The following is a 20421-nucleotide window of genomic DNA, read 5'->3' as shown; positions in this document are numbered from 1 at the left end:
TGTCGATCGCTGACTTCTTAGTCTGATTTTTTATGGGGACAATGTCAAGACTGACTGCATGGAGTGTAGTTTTGCTGCGGGAGTTTTTTTTTTCGTGCGTGTATCAGTGTGATGCAACGGGAAGCTTATGCAGTAGTTCATACATCCAGGCCTCTCTCGATAACAGCAACTAAACACTCACTGCTATTTTATATAATAATCGTCACCGAAACTACTGCAACAGCCACCGGTGCCCTCTCTTCTATATAATTCAAAGATCAATTTCGGATATCCCCTCCGTCTGCTGTCTGTTTCCCTTTCGGCATAGTTTGCCACCAATAAGGCGCATCTTTTTTACCTAGGTAGATACAGTATTATCTTCTTCCCTAGTTCAACCAAGCAAGCACCTAGATAATTATTCGTCCATTTCATCAGATTCTTCAATCAGAACCCTACATCAAGATGTCTTTGTAAGCAATGCCGATTCTTCCCAGCAAGGAATCCTATGGATTATCTAAAAAATAGGTTATATTAGCAGATATTTGTAAATACTTGGTACTAGTTTCCAACCGATACAATCGAAACCCCGCCTTCAGTCGGGCCAGCCCCGGTAAGCATTTCCCAACTTGGTTAATAATAAAAAGTGTCGGGATAGGATAGTCGATCTGAGGTGAATTGCTCCACCTATTGCGCAGTGTGTTAGAAAGATCTATTGATATAACAGTGCTTATCTACGTCTTCACGTAAATCTTCTCTTCTTCCTTTGAAGGCTGTATCAATCAAGTGTTAAACCATGGTGGAATATATCGATATCAACAATGCTCGACTGGCCTACCGGTTGAAAGGACCTCCTAACGCTCCTCTGATTATCACTTTGCATGGTGGACGAGGGTTTGGTAAGTGTCATTTCTCTGCGAAGTATGACAAAAAAAATCTGACAGCAGACAGGCGACCATACTTCTGATTTCCAAGCCTACTCTCCTCTATCGGATCAGTATCGCGTTTTGTCCTTTGACTTTCGAGGTCATGGTCGCAGCTCCCGAACCAAGCCATATACCTTTGCGCAAATCGTGGAGGATATCGAAGGCATTTTGCAGGCCCAACAGTACCCTGTATTATCTGTGGCGGCAGTTTCGGAGGGTTTTTGGCGCAGCGGTATGCGATCAAATACCCCTCGCATGTCTCCCATTTGATTTTACGAGGCACGGCGCCTTCTTATCATCGTGAGTCTGACTCTATCTAGAATTCTGTGGGTATGTGTTGACTCATTTTCTCAGACGAAGAGCAAGCCATCAAAGTACTCGAACAAAGACTCCACAAGGCGCCCGGGTTGTCCGTCGAGATGCTGCGGAACAAGATCTTCGGTCGGTTTGACAGCGACCTGGAATTTCGTCTTGTGATGCATGCTGCCGCACCGCTGTACAGTGAGAAGTTCGATGCCAACATTGCACTGCAGAAGAACTTGGACACGGTCTTCTTTGCCGAGTCCATAGTCAGCAGTCAGTACTCTGAACAGTTTCCTCAACATGTTGACTGATTCTTTGTTTTGCCAGACGACCTATATGCCGAGCCAGAAAAATTCTTTGACTATCGCGACGACCTTCCCAAGATCACGGCGAAGACATTGGTCATAGTTGGGGAGAAGGATTGGATCTGTCCACCAGTGCAGTCGGAATTCATTGCCTCGCGGATTCCCCGGGCACGCTTGGAGGTCGTCAGCAATGCGAACCACAGTGTTCATTTGGAACAGAATGCATTGGTCATTGAAATGATCCGAGAGCATTTGAAGTCATAATTATTTGAAGTCAGAATAATCCAATAATACGGTACATAATTACATATCAAGATTAGGATATTAAACAACAGAAAGTATTCTAGATAAAACCATCTGACATTTAAAAAGAATACCAGTGAGTAAAGAGAGGTGGATGCCATTATCCAATTTCATAGTGTTTGTTGCCGCGCAAGAATTAACCGCGCGGCTAGGCGCTTCCGCATCTGTGAGGCAGCCGCGGGCTTCGCGTCCCCGGGCAGCATCTGTCATCAGCAGCTGGCCGGATCTCCCCAACTACTCCAGACCTCACAGCTGCCCCCGATTCTCAATCCCTGCAATAATTTTTTTTATATCTGCCTTACTTTTTACTTTTCTCTTTTCGCATCTGAGCTTCATACCGGCCCCGCCCACTCTTCCTGTCTAAAATGGCCTCGGGATACGACAGAGCTCTTTCAGGTAGGATAGCTCATCGCTCACCCGTTTGGACGTTCCTTCTAACATAAAGTAGTCTTCAGGTAAAATGGCCGTTTATCAAGTTCTAGAATGCAATCTCTAACCTCAATCCAGTCCCGATGGGCACGTCTTTCAGGTCGAATATGCTCTGGAGGCTGTCAAGCGAGGTATGCGTTGGCGCGATCCGTTAGGCTTAAGTGGGGATGCTGATGATGCTAGGGACCTGCGCGGTGGGTGTTAAGGGCAAGGATGTCGTCGTTCTAGGATGCGAGAAGCGATCGGCAATGAAGCTCCAAGATACTCGAATCACTCCCTCGAAAATCGGCTTGATCGACAAGCACGTCTGCCTTGCTTTCGCCGGGTTGAACGCCGATGCCAGAATCCTTATCGACAAGGCCAGGGTGGAGGCCCAGTCGCACCGGCTGACAGTTGAGGATCCCGTGACTATTGAATACATCACGAAATATGTTGCTGGCGTGCAGCAGCGATACACTCAGAGCGGTGGTGTTCGACCGTTCGGAATCAGTACCTTGATTGTTGGGTTTGACAAGGGCGACACTACTCCCCGGTTATACCAGACGGAACCATCTGGAATCTACTCTGCATGGTAAGGCTTTGGTGCTGTCTCTTCTTACGCTTACGGGAAATTCTCTCTTCACGAAGCTGACGACCCCCTAGGAAAGCAAACGCCATTGGCCGGTCGAGCAAGACTGTTCGAGAGTTTCTCGAGAGGAATTACAAGGATGACATGGATCGCGAGGCCACCATTCAGTTGACCATCAAGTCGTTGCTGGAGGTGGTGCAGACGGGAGCCAAGAATATTGAGATCGCCATCATGGCCCCTGGCAAGCCTGTGGAGATGCTCCCTACGGAGCAGATCGAGTCATACGTCAAGAGCATCGAGGTCGAGAAACAGGAAGAAGCCGCTAAGAAGAAGACTGGGCGGACGCCTGGGACGGGCACGGCTGCCATATTAACGCGGGGCGGCGGTGAGGGGTCTGAGAGCTAGATGCATGTTCTGTTCGACTTCTGAAGTGGGCGTTGTAGAGGCTACAAGGATCTCTTTTATGGTTTACGAAACTTTGTTTTCTTCCATCAAAGAAAAAGAAAAGACTTCTCAAGATATGCCGCTGTGTTATGCTGTCATGGTGCTCGACCTATTTACATCTGCTCTTCGATATGTCGTACTCGGGGATATCTCGTAAGAAAAGACAATCATCAAAAACGCCCCGGCACCCAGGGCACCGGTAGTAAAATCTCAAAGCTTCGTATCATCGTGACCAGTGAGTTCACGGCGAGGCTAACCCAGCCGGTCGGCCGCATCCTTGACGTTGAAGATGGACCGCTCCGCATGTCCACGTATACGGTCATCCTTGAGCATTCTTGTTGGACGTCAGTTATGTGCTGTACAAATATCTCAGAAGAAGATCTGCTAGAAATAACACACCTCGAATCAACGCGTGCGTCCTCGCCTTCCACTTGCAGCGCGGGTTTGGGTGTCACGGCCTCGATGACGAAGTGGTTATCGCAGTGCGGGCAGTACTCGTCACTATATTTTCACAAAATGTCGACTCAGTAGGGACCTTTGGAGAGCAGATTGGATATTGTATTGCCCTTTTACTCACCTCTCTTCAAAATCCGATGCGTCCTTGCGGAAACATTTCTTGCATTTCTTGCATGCAAACGTCTAAGTTACCCCCGGAGGAGATTTCTCTCAGTATTTTACTCTTGCCCATACTCGCTCCAGGACGACTTGATCTCAACGGCTTTCACGGATCGTCTCTCAGACATACCATGTCAAAGGACTTCAGTAGAGGATGATCTTCCTGCTCCCTGTGGCAGTCGGCGCAGTCGAACCATTTCCGGCCTACGGTTCAGGGCATCGTTAATCTGCTATCGACGACAGACGAGAGCCGCGAGAAGATCTGTCACGTACAGCACGGGGACCGGATGGACACCTGGGCGTTGAGGATGTGTTTGCTGGCGGTGGCACGAGAACAGTCAGCCCGCATGTCTTGAAGAATATGGAGAAATTTTGCGGTGGGGAAGGTATGGCAGCTGCACCGGGAACTCACCACATTGTGATGTTGTCTCTCTGAAATTAAAATTAAAATCAGACTGACCAGTGTTTAGATCAGAGGATATCGGCGTGGTTCTGCAGTGCACTGCAGCTGAGCCGATCTCGAAGCCAACTAAGAGCGTTGCTCCGCGCGGCGGCGCGGGAAGCCTAACCTAACCCTGCCGGGCAGTCTGGAGACGGCGAAGGACACATCCCGGCGCTGCGTATTCCAGAGCTCTCCTGTACTCTATCCCACGACACAATTCACCCCCGGACGCCCTGGAAAGACCCTATCGCCCCCATTTCCTGGGCCCGTTCAAACAGTGTCGACAGGATCTTCTGTCTTTTGCTCCTGCTACTTCCAACGTTTGCCAGGGTCGATACTTACAGACCCCATACTCTGACGATCACTAAGAATCACCTGTCCCGCCGGCGTGCCGAAACATTGTCCTCCCCTCCAAGCCACTGACGATTTGGTCATGTCCTCTGTGCCCGGTGACCAGACTTGACTTTCACTTGACTGCTTTTCCCGGGGCGCCATATTTCACAGCCTTGACGAGCTCTTCTGCCAACCTCTGCGTCGACGCCTTGGTGTTGAGCTCTCACCGACGTCTCCGCGTTTCGGAGACACTCGATCTGCGTGCGCCTGTTTGAACCCGACAACATCTGCTAAAAAGGGCATTGGGAAACCAAGGGATCCGCGACATATGAGCTGGCTGTCTCACTCTTTCCTGCGCCAGACTTCTCCTCGCGGCCATGGATGAGAAAAGCAAGGAGAAAGAAGGCACTGACGATGCCCCTATTGTAAGTTCCTCTTTCGTCCCTGCCGTTTAGCATGCTACTTGTATATTTGATATCAGTGTATTGACATTTGGCTGTAATCCCAGAGGCCAGTATCATCCCTTCTATCCCATTTCGAGGGCCTTGCGAACTCCAGACAGCCGTCGAACGGGCCTAGTGCGCCGCGTGAGAGCGCGCCTCGATTTTTAAAACCGCGGGATCAACCGGATGCTTCGCAACCTGCTGCGCGTGCTTCGCTGGACCTGCCTCGCCCACGATCTCCTTGGACTGCGACTGAGAACCAGCAAACGGGGACATCATCCGGGTCTTCCAATGGAGCGCCCGTTGGGGCGACCCGGAATGGGTCGTCAGGAGGACGAAGATACTCTCGACCGATGTCCATGCAGATTGGATCTTCGCCGCATCTGACCCCTGTTCTGACGGTGGACTCGCCTCGTTCCCCTCCTCGTGGAGTCGATGTTCGACAGGGCGGTGAGCATTGGTCTTCACTGAATCGCGGAGCTTCGGATGTCTCTCCCAAATCTGCCTCATGGCAGAGCCCGTCTCGTTCGTTTTCCCGTCCGAAGACACCGAACTCTCCGTCTGGCGGTTCCGTCGATGCCCCTCGTCCAGCGAGGGAGGTCTCCCCGGTCGGGAAAGCAAAAAGCACCTCAGTTCCGCCGCCGGTTAACAGAGCAGAGAAACCAAAGATACCGGCGAAGCCCGCAAACATCTCCCAATTGGAGGGAGGAGCGCTTGCAGCAACGCATGAACGCAGCTCTTTCGATGACAGAGTTTCTCCCTTCAGTACACCTCCGAGCAGCCCTGAAAGACCTCCGTCAGCCAGAGTTGAAAGCACGCGACCGGAAAAGTCACCAAAGCCTCCGATACCTTCTCGACTGTCCCCCGAGCCTCTCTCTCTGCCGCCGCCTGCCGAGAAGTCTCCCCGTTTAGGCCAGTCGGTGCCACGATCCGTGGATGCGAGAGAGCCGGGAGTTGCAAGGCCACGGCCCGTTCCCGAGCCTTCCAGGGACACCAAACCGCCGATCGGACCAGCTGCTCAACATCGCGATACTCGTGACCCTGCCTTGGCTAGCCAGAAGCTGGTGACCAGTGATCATCCCGAAGATCGACCTAGTCTACCTCCTCGGGATGGTCTCCGTGCACGCCCTGTCAGCGCGGTGGGTGTTTCGGAACCCAGGCAGCCTGAGATCCCTTCCAGGAACTCAATCGATCTGCCATCGCGATCGGCCAAGCCCACTTCTGTGAACCGGGTTCCCCCAATTGAGACGAATCCGCAATTTGCCCCTCCGCCTCGTAGGAACACATCTTTCGTCAGTGGCAAGTTGGCTACCGACAACCCGCAGACGCCAAGATCTCGTCAACCTCCATTCTCACGCGACACAAAATATACCACCTCGATGTCGTCGCAGCAAGCTCAAAGCCAAGGCCCAGATGATTCGGACGAGGAGGACGTGCCGGAAGATACGCCGGTGCCTCGGACGGACTATCCGGACTCTTCCCAGGTAAATCGACGACCGCCGGTTTTCAAAACAGGGACCGTGTCCATAGCGACGAGGTACGACACCCGCGAATTTGATGTCTGTGGGAAGCATGTTTGTACCACAGGGTACTTGACGAGGGTATGGGACGTCACGACTGGCGAACAGATATTGAGCCTAGGTCACGGAGAGACCGTCAAGGTGCTATCGGTGGCGTTCAAGCCTGGCCGAGGTCTCGAAGACGAGGGCACGCGGCTGTGGCTGGGTACGAATATCGGAGAACTGCATGAGGTCGATATCAACACGCAGTCGATTGTCTCCTCGAGATCATACCCTTCACGCCGGGAAGTCATCAAGGTACTTCGACACAAGAAGGAGATGTGGACCCTTGATGATGAAGGAAGACTGCTCGTGTGGCCTCCTGACGAAACAGGCACGCCGAACCTCCAATACAGTCCCTGCCATACCCACGATCGCGTAGCACGAGGTCACACATTTTCCATGGTGGTAGGTGATGACCTATGGCTCGCCACTGGCAAGGAGGTACGGATTTATCGACCGAATGCGCGCGATGAGTCCTTTCATGCTTTGAAAAGACCATTGGGCGCCAACCATACCGGCGAAGTCACCTCAGGTACTCACACGACGAAAGATGGAGGACGGGTGTATTTAGGCCATGCGGATGGAAAGGTCACCGTTTATTCCTCGTCTGACTACACTTGCCTGGCCTCTGTGAACGTGAGCGTGTACAAGATCAACTCTCTGGCGATGGTGGGGGATTATCTCTGGGCCGGATATATGACTGGAATGATCTACGTCTATGACATTTCTACCAATCCGTGGACTGTGAAGAAGGATTGGCGTGCGCATGAGAGCCCTGTCTGCGGTATTATCATGGATCCAAGTAGCGTGTGGACAATAAATCGTCTTCAAGTGACCTCTCTGGGGACGGATAACTTTCTCCGTTTCTGGGATGGCATGTTAGAAGACGACTGGCTCGGTAGGTTCTAGCACACATATTCCTATTCATTGTGGGGGTCACATTGCTCACTTCAGGGCAGAAATGAGGATGCAGAGCAGGGACGTCGAATATTGCAATTTCCGCGAGATTCAAGCTTCCATCGTGACGTGGAACGCGGGGGCTTCGGTGCCGCGTGATTTGCACAACAGCCCTTTTATCTACGATGCGATCCACCCTGAAAATCCCCCCGAGATATTAGTCTTCGGATTCCAAGAGCTGGTAGACCTGGAGAATAAGAAGATCACAGCTAGTGCGTTGTCCCTTCTTAGGTCGTTGTGCTTTCCTGTATACTGACGTCAGTTTAGAGAGCCTGCTCATGGGAAGCAAGAAGCGGGACAATCATGAAAAAGAACATATGAGCCGGCAATATCGGGTGTGGAGAGACCACCTGGCTGCATGTATCAACGATGCCATGCCCATTGACGAGCCATATGTACTCCTTCATGCGGCGGACATGGTGGGATTGTTTACCTGTGTCTTCATCAAACAGAAGGAACGACAAAGGGTACGAAACATCAGCTCGGCCGAGGTGAAACGGGGTATGGGTGGATTACATGGAAATAAGGTATGTCGATACAGTTCGAGATCGATAGTACGTTCCCAGATCTAATTTCATTTCATTAGGGTGCTTTGATCCTTCGATTCGTGCTTGATGACAGCTCCTTGTGCTTCATCAACTGTCATTTGGCAGCTGGTCAAACACAGACGGCGCATCGGAACAACGACATTGCTGCCATTCTCGAGAGCGAGTCGCTCCCTGCCGAGCATAGCCTCACGGCGCGCACCGATCTTTTCGTAGGGGGCGGTGATGGGACGATGATCTTGGACCACGAGATCTGCATTCTGAATGGAGATCTCAACTATCGGATCGACTCGATGCCTCGCAATGTCGTCATTGAAGCGGTTCGCCAGAATAACCTCCCGAAGCTGCTGGAAAGGGATCAGCTGTTGGCGTCCAAGCGGAAGAATCCCGGTTTCCGTCTGCGCTCATTCAACGAGGCACCCATCACCTTCGCACCGACGTACAAGTATGATGTTGGCTCGGACGAGTACGACTCGAGCGAAAAGAAGCGGTCGCCGGCCTGGTGCGATCGGGTGCTGTATCGGGGCGTGGGAAGGATCAAGCAGCTGGAGTATCGGCGGCATGAAGTGCGGGCGTCAGACCATCGCCCGGTGAGTGCTCTGTTCAAGATGCGAGTCAAGACGATATCTCCCAAGGAGCGAGCAGCGACCTGGGAGGCGTGCCAGAAGGAATTTGCGAAGGAGAGACGAAGATTGGCTTGTGATACGAGGTGAGTGTCCGGACAATCAATCCTTTTTTTGTCGTGCAGAACTTGTTGCTAATTATCATTTATAGTATCGAATACCTCGTCAACGTCCTCGGGATAAAACCCGACGAGGCTCGAAAACTCATCACTTCTGGCGGCAAATAAATAAATAAATAACTTTTGCCCGCGATTCATACATACCTCCCTCACCTCTCTCTCTCTCACATCATGCCTTGAACTCGTCTCGACTATGCCTATTTTTCCTTTTTTTTTCTTTTCCCCAACCCTCTTCAATCCCTCTTTCCCTTTCCTCTTTTATTTTTCTATTTCGGCTCTGCTCTGTACCACACCTGGCGTGGCGTCGTGACTTTTCTTTTTTTTTCCTGGTCGTTTTCGTTGGTGGTTCAAAAACAAGAACAAAAAGACATAGGCATGGGCATGGGCATGGGCATAAATAACATCAGTCATCAAGCTTATGTGTTTGTCTACCTGCCTGTCTGCCTGTCTGCCTATCTGTGTATACGAACGACCTTATGATGAATTAATTCATGATATAATACTACCTAATCATATAATCATACAATCAATCAACAAAGCAATAGATAGATAGAAGAAATACATGTGATTGATATATTCCATTCCCAATTAAATTAAAACTCAACTACACAGACTACTACATGATGCTTGCTTGCTTGCTAGCCATTTCGAATAATATTCAGTTCATTTAATAATTCATTTATTTAGCTTGGATATTAAAAGAAAAAAGCCTATCCTACCTACCACTATCCTATCTTATCCTTCCTATCCTATCCTATCCTGTCGTGCTATCGTATCGTTGCTTATTCAATTCGGTTCAATCCACCATGAACCCTGATGATGGTGAGTGAGGCGGAGAATAGGAAAATTGAAATCATGTGCACAAAAAAAGGGGGACGGTCGATCGATCGATCCATGCTGCTGCCGCTGCTGGTGATGATGATGCAAGAGTGAATACAAGACGAAACAGAACGGAACAGATAACCAGGCAAGAATGTGATATGATCTTATCGAGATATATTGTTGCTGGATCTCTCCGCCCTCTTTATCGAAAATACTAGCAAGAAAAAAAAGAATTCGAACTCCATAATGGGGGGCGTTTAAGAAAAATATGGCACATTGTATGCTTCGGAACATATGCAATCTTAAGACAGACAGACAAGACAGACAAGCCAGGATGGTATGGATGACTGCTGAGTTAGAGGAACAAATTCATATAGAACCTATGTCACCTATAGCCAATCATCTCAGATGGTCTTGTTTAAAGACTTGTCGTCGACCGGAGTGCGCTCGTGCGTGCCATCATATTAGACGACGGTATTCTCCGTTTCCCCTGGGCTGCAGCAGCGTTGGGAGGGTCTCGAGTCCAGCTATACAAGATCATTAGCTCCCAATTTCCGAAGATAACGATGGCCAGGTCAACATACATTCGCACAATATAGTCATCCCCCGCCGATGCAAACATGCCCGGATCAGCAGGATTCCAGGACACGGCATTGACACACCCAGAGATATGACCTTCCAAGGCCTCCACGAGATTGCTGTTCTCTTTATGCCAAATGTAGATGCGGGAGTCTAGTGTGCATGTGGTCAGCAGAAGAAAAACCCCTGACTTCGCTAGGGAACCGTCGATTACCTTCACTACCGCTAACGACAAAGTTCTCCGTAGCGCCTCCGAATGTACTGCGGATCACGAATTCTCCTTGCTTTTGACCCTGGAAGCGACGGACCACGTCCGTTGTCTCGATATCGATCAGTTGTATTTGACCCTCGGCCAGATTCACCAGCATGTACCTCGAGTCTCGACTGACGGTGACGGAGGTGGACTTGCTCTTCAACGGGAGACAATATTCTTCCGCATATGTTGCAAGGTTGTAGACATGAAGTTTACCCTTCTCATCGGCAGCGATTAACCGTGTCCCGTCTGGCGTGATGGCACAGTCCTGGACCCTAAAACCTCCCGGCCACGTATGTAACATGTGACCCTGCATGCTCCAGTGGCACAGCTGCGACTTATCGTCCAGAGAAGCGGTTACGAACGACTGGCCGTCCGCAGCCCATGCCGCTGCCGTAACCGGTTCTCGGTGATTATTAATGGTCAGGAGACAGCGCCCGGTCTGAAGCAGATCAGCAAACCATCCTGCCAGGCATCGCGTGGCCAGTCTCCTTGACTTACCTCGATGTCCCAGACTTTGGCTTTTTTATCTTGAGAACACGTGATCACCTTGGAATCGTCTGGACTCCAAGTTGCGTAGGCGACCGGCTCATCGTGTTCCAAAAATTTGTGGATTACGGAGAATGTGGAGGTGTCGTATATGATGACGCTGCGGTCTTTGCTGGCCGTTGCCAACTTGGATCCGTCATGCGAAAACTCCACATACCAGATTTCATCCGAATGCCGAGTGAGCTCTATCGTCGGCTGGAGCGGGAAGTCGCTTCGATCGCACACGTGGTCGGAATATAGGGACGGCGGAGCTGAAGTATTGTGGTAGCGACATTGGTTGATCTGGTTTTGCTTGACATGGTCGAGCAAGACAGCCAGACGGTGGTCCGGTATCATAACCGAGGGCGATATAAATTCTTCAGGAGAGTTAGCAACTACCAACCCTCAAATGTAACCGGGGGAACCTCACTTGAAAGTTCAGATAACAGCCGTTCTCTGGACTGCTGGATGGATCCATCCCAGCCAGCTTGCTCCCGCAGGAGCTCCGGAGGACACATTAGAAGACTGTTGAGCAACGATATCAGTGGGCGGTCCAAGACGGACGATTTCAGAAGAACAAAACTCACCTCGAAAGAGCATGCAGTTGGGGGATGTTGTAGTTCAGAGGGGTCAGTTCCTGTCGGAGGACCATCAAGGCTGCTCCGACATCCCGGGCCTCCAACAACTCCAAAAACTTTTGTTGCCGGAGACAAAACAGCATTTCATTCTTATTTGCGTTCTCCACCAGTGCCAACCTGTTCCAACTCGAAGAAGCATTATCTCCGTCACCACCACCGTCGGGACGGAACGATTCTAGCAATATTTGTTCTGCCTCCGCCCAGTGTCCCTCAAGCACAGCACTCCTGAAGGCTGCAACGGCCGGACTTTCCAACTCGTAGCCACTTTCTTGACTTAACGTGGCCGCAGCACCATGGTAACCTAAATCGTATAAACTTTGAATCAAGATCCTCGTCACTTCCTCTCGATCGTGGCCAAAGTACGTCGGGGCGGGCGATTTGACGGATCCATTCGTCTGCGACTGTCCGTTTGACGTCGAATGTGACCCGTTCAACGAGCCAGAGATGGCAGCTTTCCTCCGGGGCGACGTGGCCAAGCCATTTGAGATGTCGGACCGGCCGTTTGCTCTCGCCGCTGATGCACCACCATCGGAACGCATATTTGCCAGGCGCCTGCGCTTGGGAGACGGAGGGTGGCCTTCAGATCGGCCGTGTTGTTGAACGCTGTGATGATCTGCCGATGTCCTGTGACTGGCAGATTGCCCCCGGCCAGAACTCCCTTCTCCGGTCGTACTGCTATCCGATGGATCCTGGGAGGACGTTTCGCTGCGGCGACGGCGACGGGAGTGCGAAGGAGTCACTGAGGTAACTGTTTGATCCGAACTCGAACCCGGGTGACTGTTGCGGCTCTCTGGACGCTGATGAGGCAGATTATCTGCGGAGGATGGAACAGCAGAACCGGGGGTGATAGGGGAGTCGGGGCGGTCGGGGGCGACGGAGGTGGGTATATACGGCGAAGGGTGGTTTGCCAGGTCGAATACGAAGAGCTGCTCTTCAGCCTGGCTCTGGAAAAGAACCAGGGGAGCAGGCGTGGGACCAGAAGAGGAGAGTCAGATGCACTGCCGCTGCTGGTTTGAGTGTAGTGAGCTAGCCACACAGGTCAGAGATGGCGTCGATTAGCTGCTTCACCAGAGCTTGGGAGCAAAAGAAAGAAAAAAAAGAAGAAAGAAAAAAAAAGTATATTTGTTTGGATGGGGTAGATTCTGTGTGAGTCGAAGGGGACTCTTGTGTGGAGGAGCTTGTCGAAGGCTGGTGCAGTCAGATCAGCTCTTATCACTATCAGGCCGATTTCGCCTTAAGTGCCAGAGACGGGCCAAGGGGAGCTTTGACGATGGCCAACCCCGGACCAGAAGGAAGCAAAAGGGAGGGGGAGGGCCAAGCAGGAGGTGGAATGAGAACTCCAGGGTGGATCAGGGTCGAAAAGGATTCCAAGGAGGGAGAGAGCGTCGGGGGAAGCACGACATAGAGAGGAGCGGATGGAGGTGAGGTTGAGCTGCGGCAGGCGTCGTTGGTCGATGATCGGTCCTCAGGGTGCCTGGCGGGCCGTGGGGCGCCTGCTATCGCTGCCTCCGCACAGCAGGCTTACTCATTCTAATTTACGATACGTACGAAGCCTAGTCTGCATCTAGGAAAGTGTGATTTCTTCATTATTCTGTATACTCTTCCTGCCTCTCTCTGTCCCTCGATTGTCAAGTACGGGTATCTGCGTGATCAGACTTAGAGTGAAGATGCGGTAACTTTGGCTAGCGACTACAAGAACAACCATCGAGTATGCATGTACAGTACATGTAACAGCGCTCTGCACATCATACAGAGTGGATTCGGGCCTCAGAGTGGAAGAAGTAGCGTTTCCTGGAGCCAATGACCTATCGTGAAGCAAGATCAAGGAGGAGTGGAACACTGAGCTGGCCGCTGTTTCTTCTGCAAGTCGGAGCTGGCAATTCCTGGTTGTCCCTGGTGGACTGCTAATCGACAACTGACGCACAGTTGGCATGGGATGGGCTCATAGTAGAGAGCAGCACATGAACGACCACGACAAGTCCTCTATCGCAAGTGATCGGCTCTCTCGAACCAACCAGACGCCCTCAGGCTCTCCGTCCCGGCCCAGCCTGTCACCTGAACGCAGGAGCTTATCGGAGGGGTTTGTGACTTGGGGACATGAGAGACTACATGAGAGTCGAGGACTACGAGAGCGGATCCAGAAGAGAGAATCCGGCCATTCATCTGCCTGACCGCCGTTTGGAGGCGTAATTGCCGAGTTTGCAGAGATTGCGGAAGGAGCCGTCGTGGGCACGGGACCAGCACGGTCACCTGCCAGGCCTCCACGTCGTCCTTCCAGCTGGCTGTCACGGCCAGCGCATGCGAGTACAGAGTAATACGCTGTTCAGTGTTCAGAATCTGGTCTGGTCCAAGTTGGCTGTTTACGTGCCTGACTTCGCAGGCTGTCCTGCCTCATTGCAGTGCTCCTCGGACCGATCGGGCTCTAGTACGATCCATACTTTTTGACGAAAGCCATCACAAGCAGCCACGGCTCCTGGGCTTTTACCCGTGAATTTGACTCCGTGGTGATGATTCTCTTGCAGTTACTCCAATCAGGTCCGTCTATCGGTGCCAAAAATGTCGGAAAGATGATTACATCATCGATGAGAACAGCCGATGACCTTACATACGGTGTCACCAAGGCATTATTGCCTACTTGATCATGCCTTATGCTGATAGTTGCCGCATGAACGAATGGATGGCGATGAAATAATAATCGACTTTCAGTTTATCGCCCACGACGCAGTGATAATCGCCAGTGACCCCTGCAGCAACGACAATACTCTACACTTACGGCAAGTATGAGATGGCTTTTGCCCCAGAGGTTCTAAGTTTTTGTTTCGGATTTCTTCGCCGTCCGTCGGGTTTGGTTTCTGTCGCCACCACCACCACCACCCCCCCCCCAGCGACCTGTTGGTGATAATCCTCGTTATACTCCGTATGTGACAAAGTGACGACATGGTGATCCCAGACGCCCAGGCCAAGAACCCACTTTTCCCCGGATTTTCCACGGTACGGAATGCCGCTCATCTCCGCCACGGTGTCTATATAAGGCGATCAGGGAAGCATTTTCCTGGCAAGACAACCATTTCTCAGAAAAATCACATCAATTCACCAGAGCGGGAGTCGTTTCTCTTGAATAAATTAAAAAAATTATTTCCATCGTCGATCAACATGGGCTGCAACTGTGGAGCCGACAACTGCCCTTGCACCGGTGCTCGCAACTGTATTTGTAGCAATAACTGTGCTTGCCATGGCTGCGGGGTATGTCCTTGAGTCTCGCCCCATGAAACTGGTGATTTTCTGGTGAATGGTGACGGGTGCTGATTGACACGGCTTTTTTCTATAGAAATAAATGCAGCAATACGATCGACTGGAGGATCATATACTGGAGCCTAATCTTATGATGAATTAATTGAACATATTTATTTATGCGTTTCTCACATGTAGTATTTGAATCGTCAGTAATACTGAAGTATTTAGACGCAGAAGTCTCTACCATTTTCTTCTCCGAGGAAAGGAGATAATCTTATAGTTTGTCGTACGAAGTCAACTGATTGCTGACCTCAGAGGAAGAGGACTACATGCATATTGCTACTCTGTACAATAATGCAAAAGATCTATAAGAATGCACATAGCTAGTAATTGCAACTAAGATTTAGACTTGAGCACCGCCTCAGAGCACTTGAGAGCTCCCGTAATGGTGAAACAGATGAATGGCGACAAGGCATACATGATCTAGAAAATGTAGTCAGATTTTATACCATGTAGTTAAGTGTACTGGTCACTCACTGCCAACACTTTGGAAATGGCCATTTTCTCAATGTCGGACACCTTCCCCAGCTCCGCCAGTCCTGAGATGATCAATGCCGGCGGCCCAGCTGGCATCACCATCATGGTGAACCATAGCATTGGGTCGTCTCGAAGGAGTTGTGTCTTCAGGGCTAGACTGTAGATGACGGATATACTGATTCTGTGGTAATTCCAGTGTCAACAGAGATAGACAAGAACAGGGAAGGTGCCTACACTGGCCAAATAATCAATCGAATGATAAAGACGGTGAGAATCGCCCGGGCAGGGACCTTCCCCGAGTTCTTGCTTCGCTTCATCCTCTCAAAGCTGACACCCAGCTTGCAGCCGACCATGAAGATCTGCAAGCTGGTGAAGAGTTTGCCCAGATTCTCAATGCTGGACGTCAGCCACGCGTTGAAGATGCCGCCCTCGTCGTTTGGGTTGAAAAACGCCCGGTGCAGTTTCGGCACCAGCCCCAGTATCACGCCCGTGATCGTGCAGACCATCGCGACGTCGACGAACCCGGTGTCGACGGAGGTCAGCTCCTGTTTGACGCGCTCGGGGAAGAACGAGTAGACATATCTGGCCGCGCGCTTGATCGGGCTGCCGACCTGATGACGGAGTTTCTGCGCGGGGCCCGGCAGCAGAGATGTCTGCTCGTCAATCTCCTCTTCGGTTGGGCGGCGCTGCGGCGGCTGCTGCTGCTGCTGCTCTCCATCTCTTCCTTCATCACGACGCTCGTCCTGCCCCTGGTCGCGCTGGTCTTCGTCTTCGATGTCCCGGAGCATTCGGGGTCCGACGGCGTAGGAGATGGTCTTGGTGGTGACGGCGCAGACCAGGAAATAGCTCTGAGCTCTATCGATCGCTTCCTGAGTGGACTGGCCCTCGGGGGTGATAATATCCAGGCTGCCAGTGCTTTTCAGGGAGTGGAGCAGGAGTAATGGCAGGGAGGTGGTGTTGTTGAACGCGCATGCGGGTGTGACCCATGGTGGCAGCTTCAGCAGTTTTGTGACGATGTGGGCGAGAACGACAGACAGCGAGGCGTATAGGATGGACCATACTGTATACCTAAACATTAGCATGGTCCTTAAAAAAAAGAATGAGTGTGTTTGTTCACTTAAAACAGGAACATAATTCAAGACACTCCCCAAATGCAGCTGAGAGCCCAAATTGATAATGATGAGAGCCGGCAAAAACACCTTGACGCAGAGACCCGAGAGATCGTTAATCGATCCCTCACGGATCAATTGCGCCTTCCGCGCGACGACGCCGTAGCATAGCGTGAGCAGAACGGAGATACAGGCCTGCAATGCGCCGAGGAAGGGAGATAGTAAACCGCTGGCAAAATTACCACCTGCTATCATGATGTCAAGAGAAGAATATATATAGATGAAAATAAATGAACGAAAAAGGGAAAAATAATACAATTCTCTTAGATAATGATATGCTATGAAATATTTACTTTTGGAATTGTAGCTTCCCAGGAACGAGACGGACGGATGGCATCATCGTGATCTAGAACCTGCAGGAACCGGAAATGATGCACGCGAGCAATACCTACCAGCACCTTACCGTATCCTATGGGATCTTCAACTTAAATCCGTGTATAATATCAATATATCAATATCGAGAATAGCGGGTATTTAAGTACTTAGGTACCTACCTAGGCAAGTAAGCAATAGGCCGTTATATTTGTGTCGGAAAGTTATCTGCCCTGACGTCATGGGCAGGGTATATCGCATCTGTGAAAGATGGTAACACTCGACTGAATTTCTCGGTGGGGAACCTTCCAGTGGTGCATACGAATATGCCCATATCTTCAGAGTCGACTGTATTGAATGTATAAGAATTTGCACGTCACCTCTTTTGCACTGCACGGGGTAGTATCGGATGCTCATTCTCCTTGATCAACGGTGCATCGTGAAATGTCCCCATTCCGAATCTTTCTTTATTTTTTCTCCCACTAACGTAAGAATTTCCAGGTTTTGAATTGTATGTACAGTACCATCCAGACAAATTCCACGACTCACTCCATCGACAAATGCTGGCACAAGGCGAACAGACTGGACGAGTAGGTTAGATAAAGTTGGGAAGTGGTAGGAGCCAGCTATTTATTGACGTTGCTCCTCTGTCACGTCTGTCGTGTTGGTTGTTGCCTTTTGCTTGCGATGCAAGTCTGCCTTGATGCCTTTATCTAGTGGAAATTACCAATGGATAAACTGGATTGGAAGGCTACACAGAATTAGGTACCTGGCGCTGCGCAGTCTTGCGGTGTGAAGGCGTTGGTTAACAACGATCCTGATGATGATGATGATTGGTTGCAATTACAATATTGTACATTATCTACTATACGACGGTCCAAATTATCAATACATATCAAATAAAACTACACGGCGAATAGGTAAATCACGCAAGCATGATCTTGAGACGTGCAGTATATGCCCCGGTCTGCTGCCCGATACTCAGCAGGGCTTGCTTCACGTACGGATTCCCCAACAGCAGTGTGGCGAGAGATCCAACGATGGCCATAAGAATACCAGCGATCATCAGGCCTATGTAGGCTGTCGTCTCAATGCCTCGTTTCTTACCGTTGCGACTGACAGTCTCTCCAAGCCTGAGCGAATCAAGGGTGTTCTCGCCCGCGTATTTGAAATTGAACTTTGTCTCTTTTCCAAGTCCGTGCTTCTCGTCCATGATGAGCCTGTAATAACTTTTGCGGCGAATCTAAAAGGTGTCGTGTTAGATCTGAAATACAGATCGGATGTTGTCGCTGGTCACATGTGGAAATGCAGCAATTGAAACAATTCCTTATGCAAATGTCATGTAATCTGACTTACCGAGATGAGGTTTTTGTCAACATTTGGGAAGATCTTCTGAACGTAGCTCATGGTGACGATGAACATGCAATATCCTGCAACTAGAATCCAGTAGAACATGCATGTCTTCCTCATGCCAAGTCTTTCAGAGAGTTCGTTGCCATTCATCCACCGGACGAGGGCTTCCATGAATTCCCTCGACGCATAAAGAGGGTAGTTATTGTCCAAACTCAGCAGAATGTTTCTCGCCAGGACCTGGCTAGTCTCTGTGGGTTGCAGTTCCGATATAAGAATGGACTCCATCCATGCACGCGCCTTTTCTGCATTGTCAAATGGCTCCGTGGGTGTCCCGAGGTAATAACCAACCAGTCTCCAGAGAGCGACGTAATCGGCAATCTCTTGGTCAGTGAGCCAGATGCCCTGCCGCGGCAGACCCAGGTAGATGACAACGGTGGAGAAGGCGCAGATGGTGGTGATGCAGTCTAGGTCGTTCACCGGCACGCCAAACCTCTCCATATCCCAGTAGTCGGGTATCCTTTGCGCCAGCTTGGTGATGTGCTGCCGGACAGCGGCATGAAGAAGCCTGACTCGTACAGAGGACGCGTGGCCATCGCCTCCAGGTTTGATGGAATCCAGTGAGCGGGTTACCTCTAACACATACTGCGTGGTCTCGAATAGTCGGCGTCGAGCCACCTTGGGAGAAAAGCCACCCGTACGAACTAGAACTTCAGCAATCCGTCCTGCTCCCCTGGTATAAAACAACTATTAGTTTTTGGAGTATCTTAAAAGAGAAATGTCTGCAACTCACATTCCACCTATAAGACTCTGAAAAGGGAGCTATACGCATTTGTATATTAGCATCGATCAACGACGATCCTCAACGGGTATAAGAGAATGTCAGCTCACCGCACTCAAATTCGCCATCCCATATCGATAGAATATCTCTTGCCCTCTTTCGATCTGCTCCCAGTCGACCCAATCCGGAACGGTATTCACTTGGTCCCACAGTTCCCGGAGCCTGTCATCTTTGGAGGCATTGTCCCGTAGAAGTGCATACAGGTCTCGCTCCACATTCTCGCCCGCCATTCTCCGCTTCGGCGGCGAGATCGCATTCAGCCGTTCAAGACAGTCATCAGCCAGGCTGTCATAGGTGAATTTCAGCCGATGCAGGACTTCCGCGGATGGATGGAGCGGTGTCCACCGAATCGTCCGTCCCCAGTACGTCCGAGTCTCTCCGCTATTTTTCCACACGGGGAAGAACCAGTCCATCTTGTTTGGCCAGTGTGAAGATCGCGGTCTGACTCTTTTATTTGTAGACGAGAGTCATTGAATTAGACACCGGTTTCCGGATATCAGATGTGTTATCAATTGTCTCCCTTGATCAAAATGACAACTCGTCAAACGAATGATGGTCTCATCAGACTGGTCATCTCTTGCAGAGCTCTTCTGCATCGACAAGTCAGGTCCATGTCAATATATGTGGAGAGAGCTGGTGGGGTTGGTGACGGTTGAGTGGTACACTAGGTTGACGGTTCTCTGGAACGGGGCAGCCGGCTGGGACAGTTCCAGTCACATGCTTGTAATTGTAAACATTATTGCTATGTCTCGCGATAAATGAAGATGCACGTGCACGATGCTCTTCTGGTGTCTTTACCTTTTATATTCGTGGTAAAGCCGTGTTTGTATTCTTGATGCGGACGATAGATAGAAGCTGCGATGTTCTTCACCTTGAAAACAAATTACTTTTCCGTGCAATCCGACAATCTTCCTTCTCGTAGGCAAACAATCTTCTCGTAGGCAAAAGGATCTGATAAGAAAGTCGTAAGGCATCCGATGATTGATCTCTTCTCTCTCTTTACCTCGCCACAGGAGATAAGAAACCAACCACGCCACCGGTGCCAAGTCGCGAAGTATCTCGCTAGCCAGCGGAGGTGGTTTAAGCGTCTGAGCTGGAGGGCTTACACTCACTAAGATGTGGCCGTGTCGAGGCTAATTTGATTAATAAATGTTAACTAAATTAAGGACTCTCCTTCTCTTCACGAGGAGACTGTGGGTCTCGGAAATAGCACAGACCCATCGACGTCGACATCGTCGAGATGAAATCGGATTCCTTCAACAGAT

At 50.5% G+C, this 20421-nt stretch overlaps 6 protein-coding genes across 6 annotated transcripts; 3 read left to right on the top strand and 3 right to left on the bottom strand.

The window, feature by feature from the left end:
* Positions 1-441: 441 nt before the first annotated feature.
* On the top strand, positions 442-1774 carry T310_6473 (uncharacterized protein; the record flags this gene model as incomplete). The annotated part of the gene is made up of 8 exons (XM_013470709.1): positions 442-449; positions 542-589; positions 640-673; positions 704-722; positions 825-875; positions 928-1134; positions 1257-1478; positions 1533-1774. The coding sequence occupies 8 exons, from the start codon at positions 442-444 to the stop codon at positions 1772-1774; spliced, it is 831 nt and encodes a 276-aa protein (XP_013326163.1).
* A 404-nt stretch (positions 1775-2178) lies between these two features.
* On the top strand, positions 2179-3215 carry T310_6472 (Proteasome endopeptidase complex; the record flags this gene model as incomplete). The annotated part of the gene is made up of 5 exons (XM_013470708.1): positions 2179-2209; positions 2262-2268; positions 2321-2373; positions 2426-2813; positions 2885-3215. The coding sequence occupies 5 exons, from the start codon at positions 2179-2181 to the stop codon at positions 3213-3215; spliced, it is 810 nt and encodes a 269-aa protein (XP_013326162.1).
* A 1806-nt stretch (positions 3216-5021) lies between these two features.
* On the top strand, positions 5022-9001 carry T310_6471 (Inositol polyphosphate phosphatase; the record flags this gene model as incomplete). The annotated part of the gene is made up of 6 exons (XM_013470707.1): positions 5022-5069; positions 5153-7527; positions 7559-7818; positions 7874-8133; positions 8193-8860; positions 8926-9001. The coding sequence occupies 6 exons, from the start codon at positions 5022-5024 to the stop codon at positions 8999-9001; spliced, it is 3687 nt and encodes a 1228-aa protein (XP_013326161.1).
* Positions 9002-10133: 1132 nt separating this feature from the next.
* Positions 10134-14652, bottom strand: T310_6470 (uncharacterized protein; the record flags this gene model as incomplete). The annotated part of the gene is made up of 10 exons (XM_013470706.1): positions 10134-10242; positions 10300-10447; positions 10509-10989; positions 11049-11347; positions 11479-11600; positions 11663-12657; positions 13262-13277; positions 13465-13518; positions 13729-14032; positions 14487-14652. 10 exons carry the CDS (start codon positions 14650-14652, stop codon positions 10134-10136), a joined length of 2694 nt encoding a protein of 897 aa, XP_013326160.1.
* A 691-nt stretch (positions 14653-15343) lies between these two features.
* Positions 15344-16848, bottom strand: T310_6469 (Auxin Efflux Carrier superfamily; the record flags this gene model as incomplete). Its single annotated transcript, XM_013470705.1, has 3 exons — positions 15344-15430; positions 15485-15665; positions 15719-16848. The coding sequence occupies 3 exons, from the start codon at positions 16846-16848 to the stop codon at positions 15344-15346; spliced, it is 1398 nt and encodes a 465-aa protein (XP_013326159.1).
* Positions 16849-17890: 1042 nt separating this feature from the next.
* On the bottom strand, positions 17891-19569 carry T310_6468 (uncharacterized protein; the record flags this gene model as incomplete). The annotated part of the gene is made up of 4 exons (XM_013470704.1): positions 17891-18208; positions 18322-19048; positions 19109-19137; positions 19207-19569. 4 exons carry the CDS (start codon positions 19567-19569, stop codon positions 17891-17893), a joined length of 1437 nt encoding a protein of 478 aa, XP_013326158.1.
* Positions 19570-20421: the final 852 nt, after the last annotated feature.

This window comes from Rasamsonia emersonii (genome assembly GCF_000968595.1).
Source record: "Rasamsonia emersonii CBS 393.64 chromosome Unknown ctg1118621760413, whole genome shotgun sequence".
Classification (NCBI taxonomy): Eukaryota; Fungi; Ascomycota; class Eurotiomycetes; order Eurotiales; family Trichocomaceae; genus Rasamsonia; species Rasamsonia emersonii.
The sequence above is the reverse complement of the archived record's forward strand: the minus strand, read 5'-3'. Positions and strand labels throughout refer to the sequence as shown.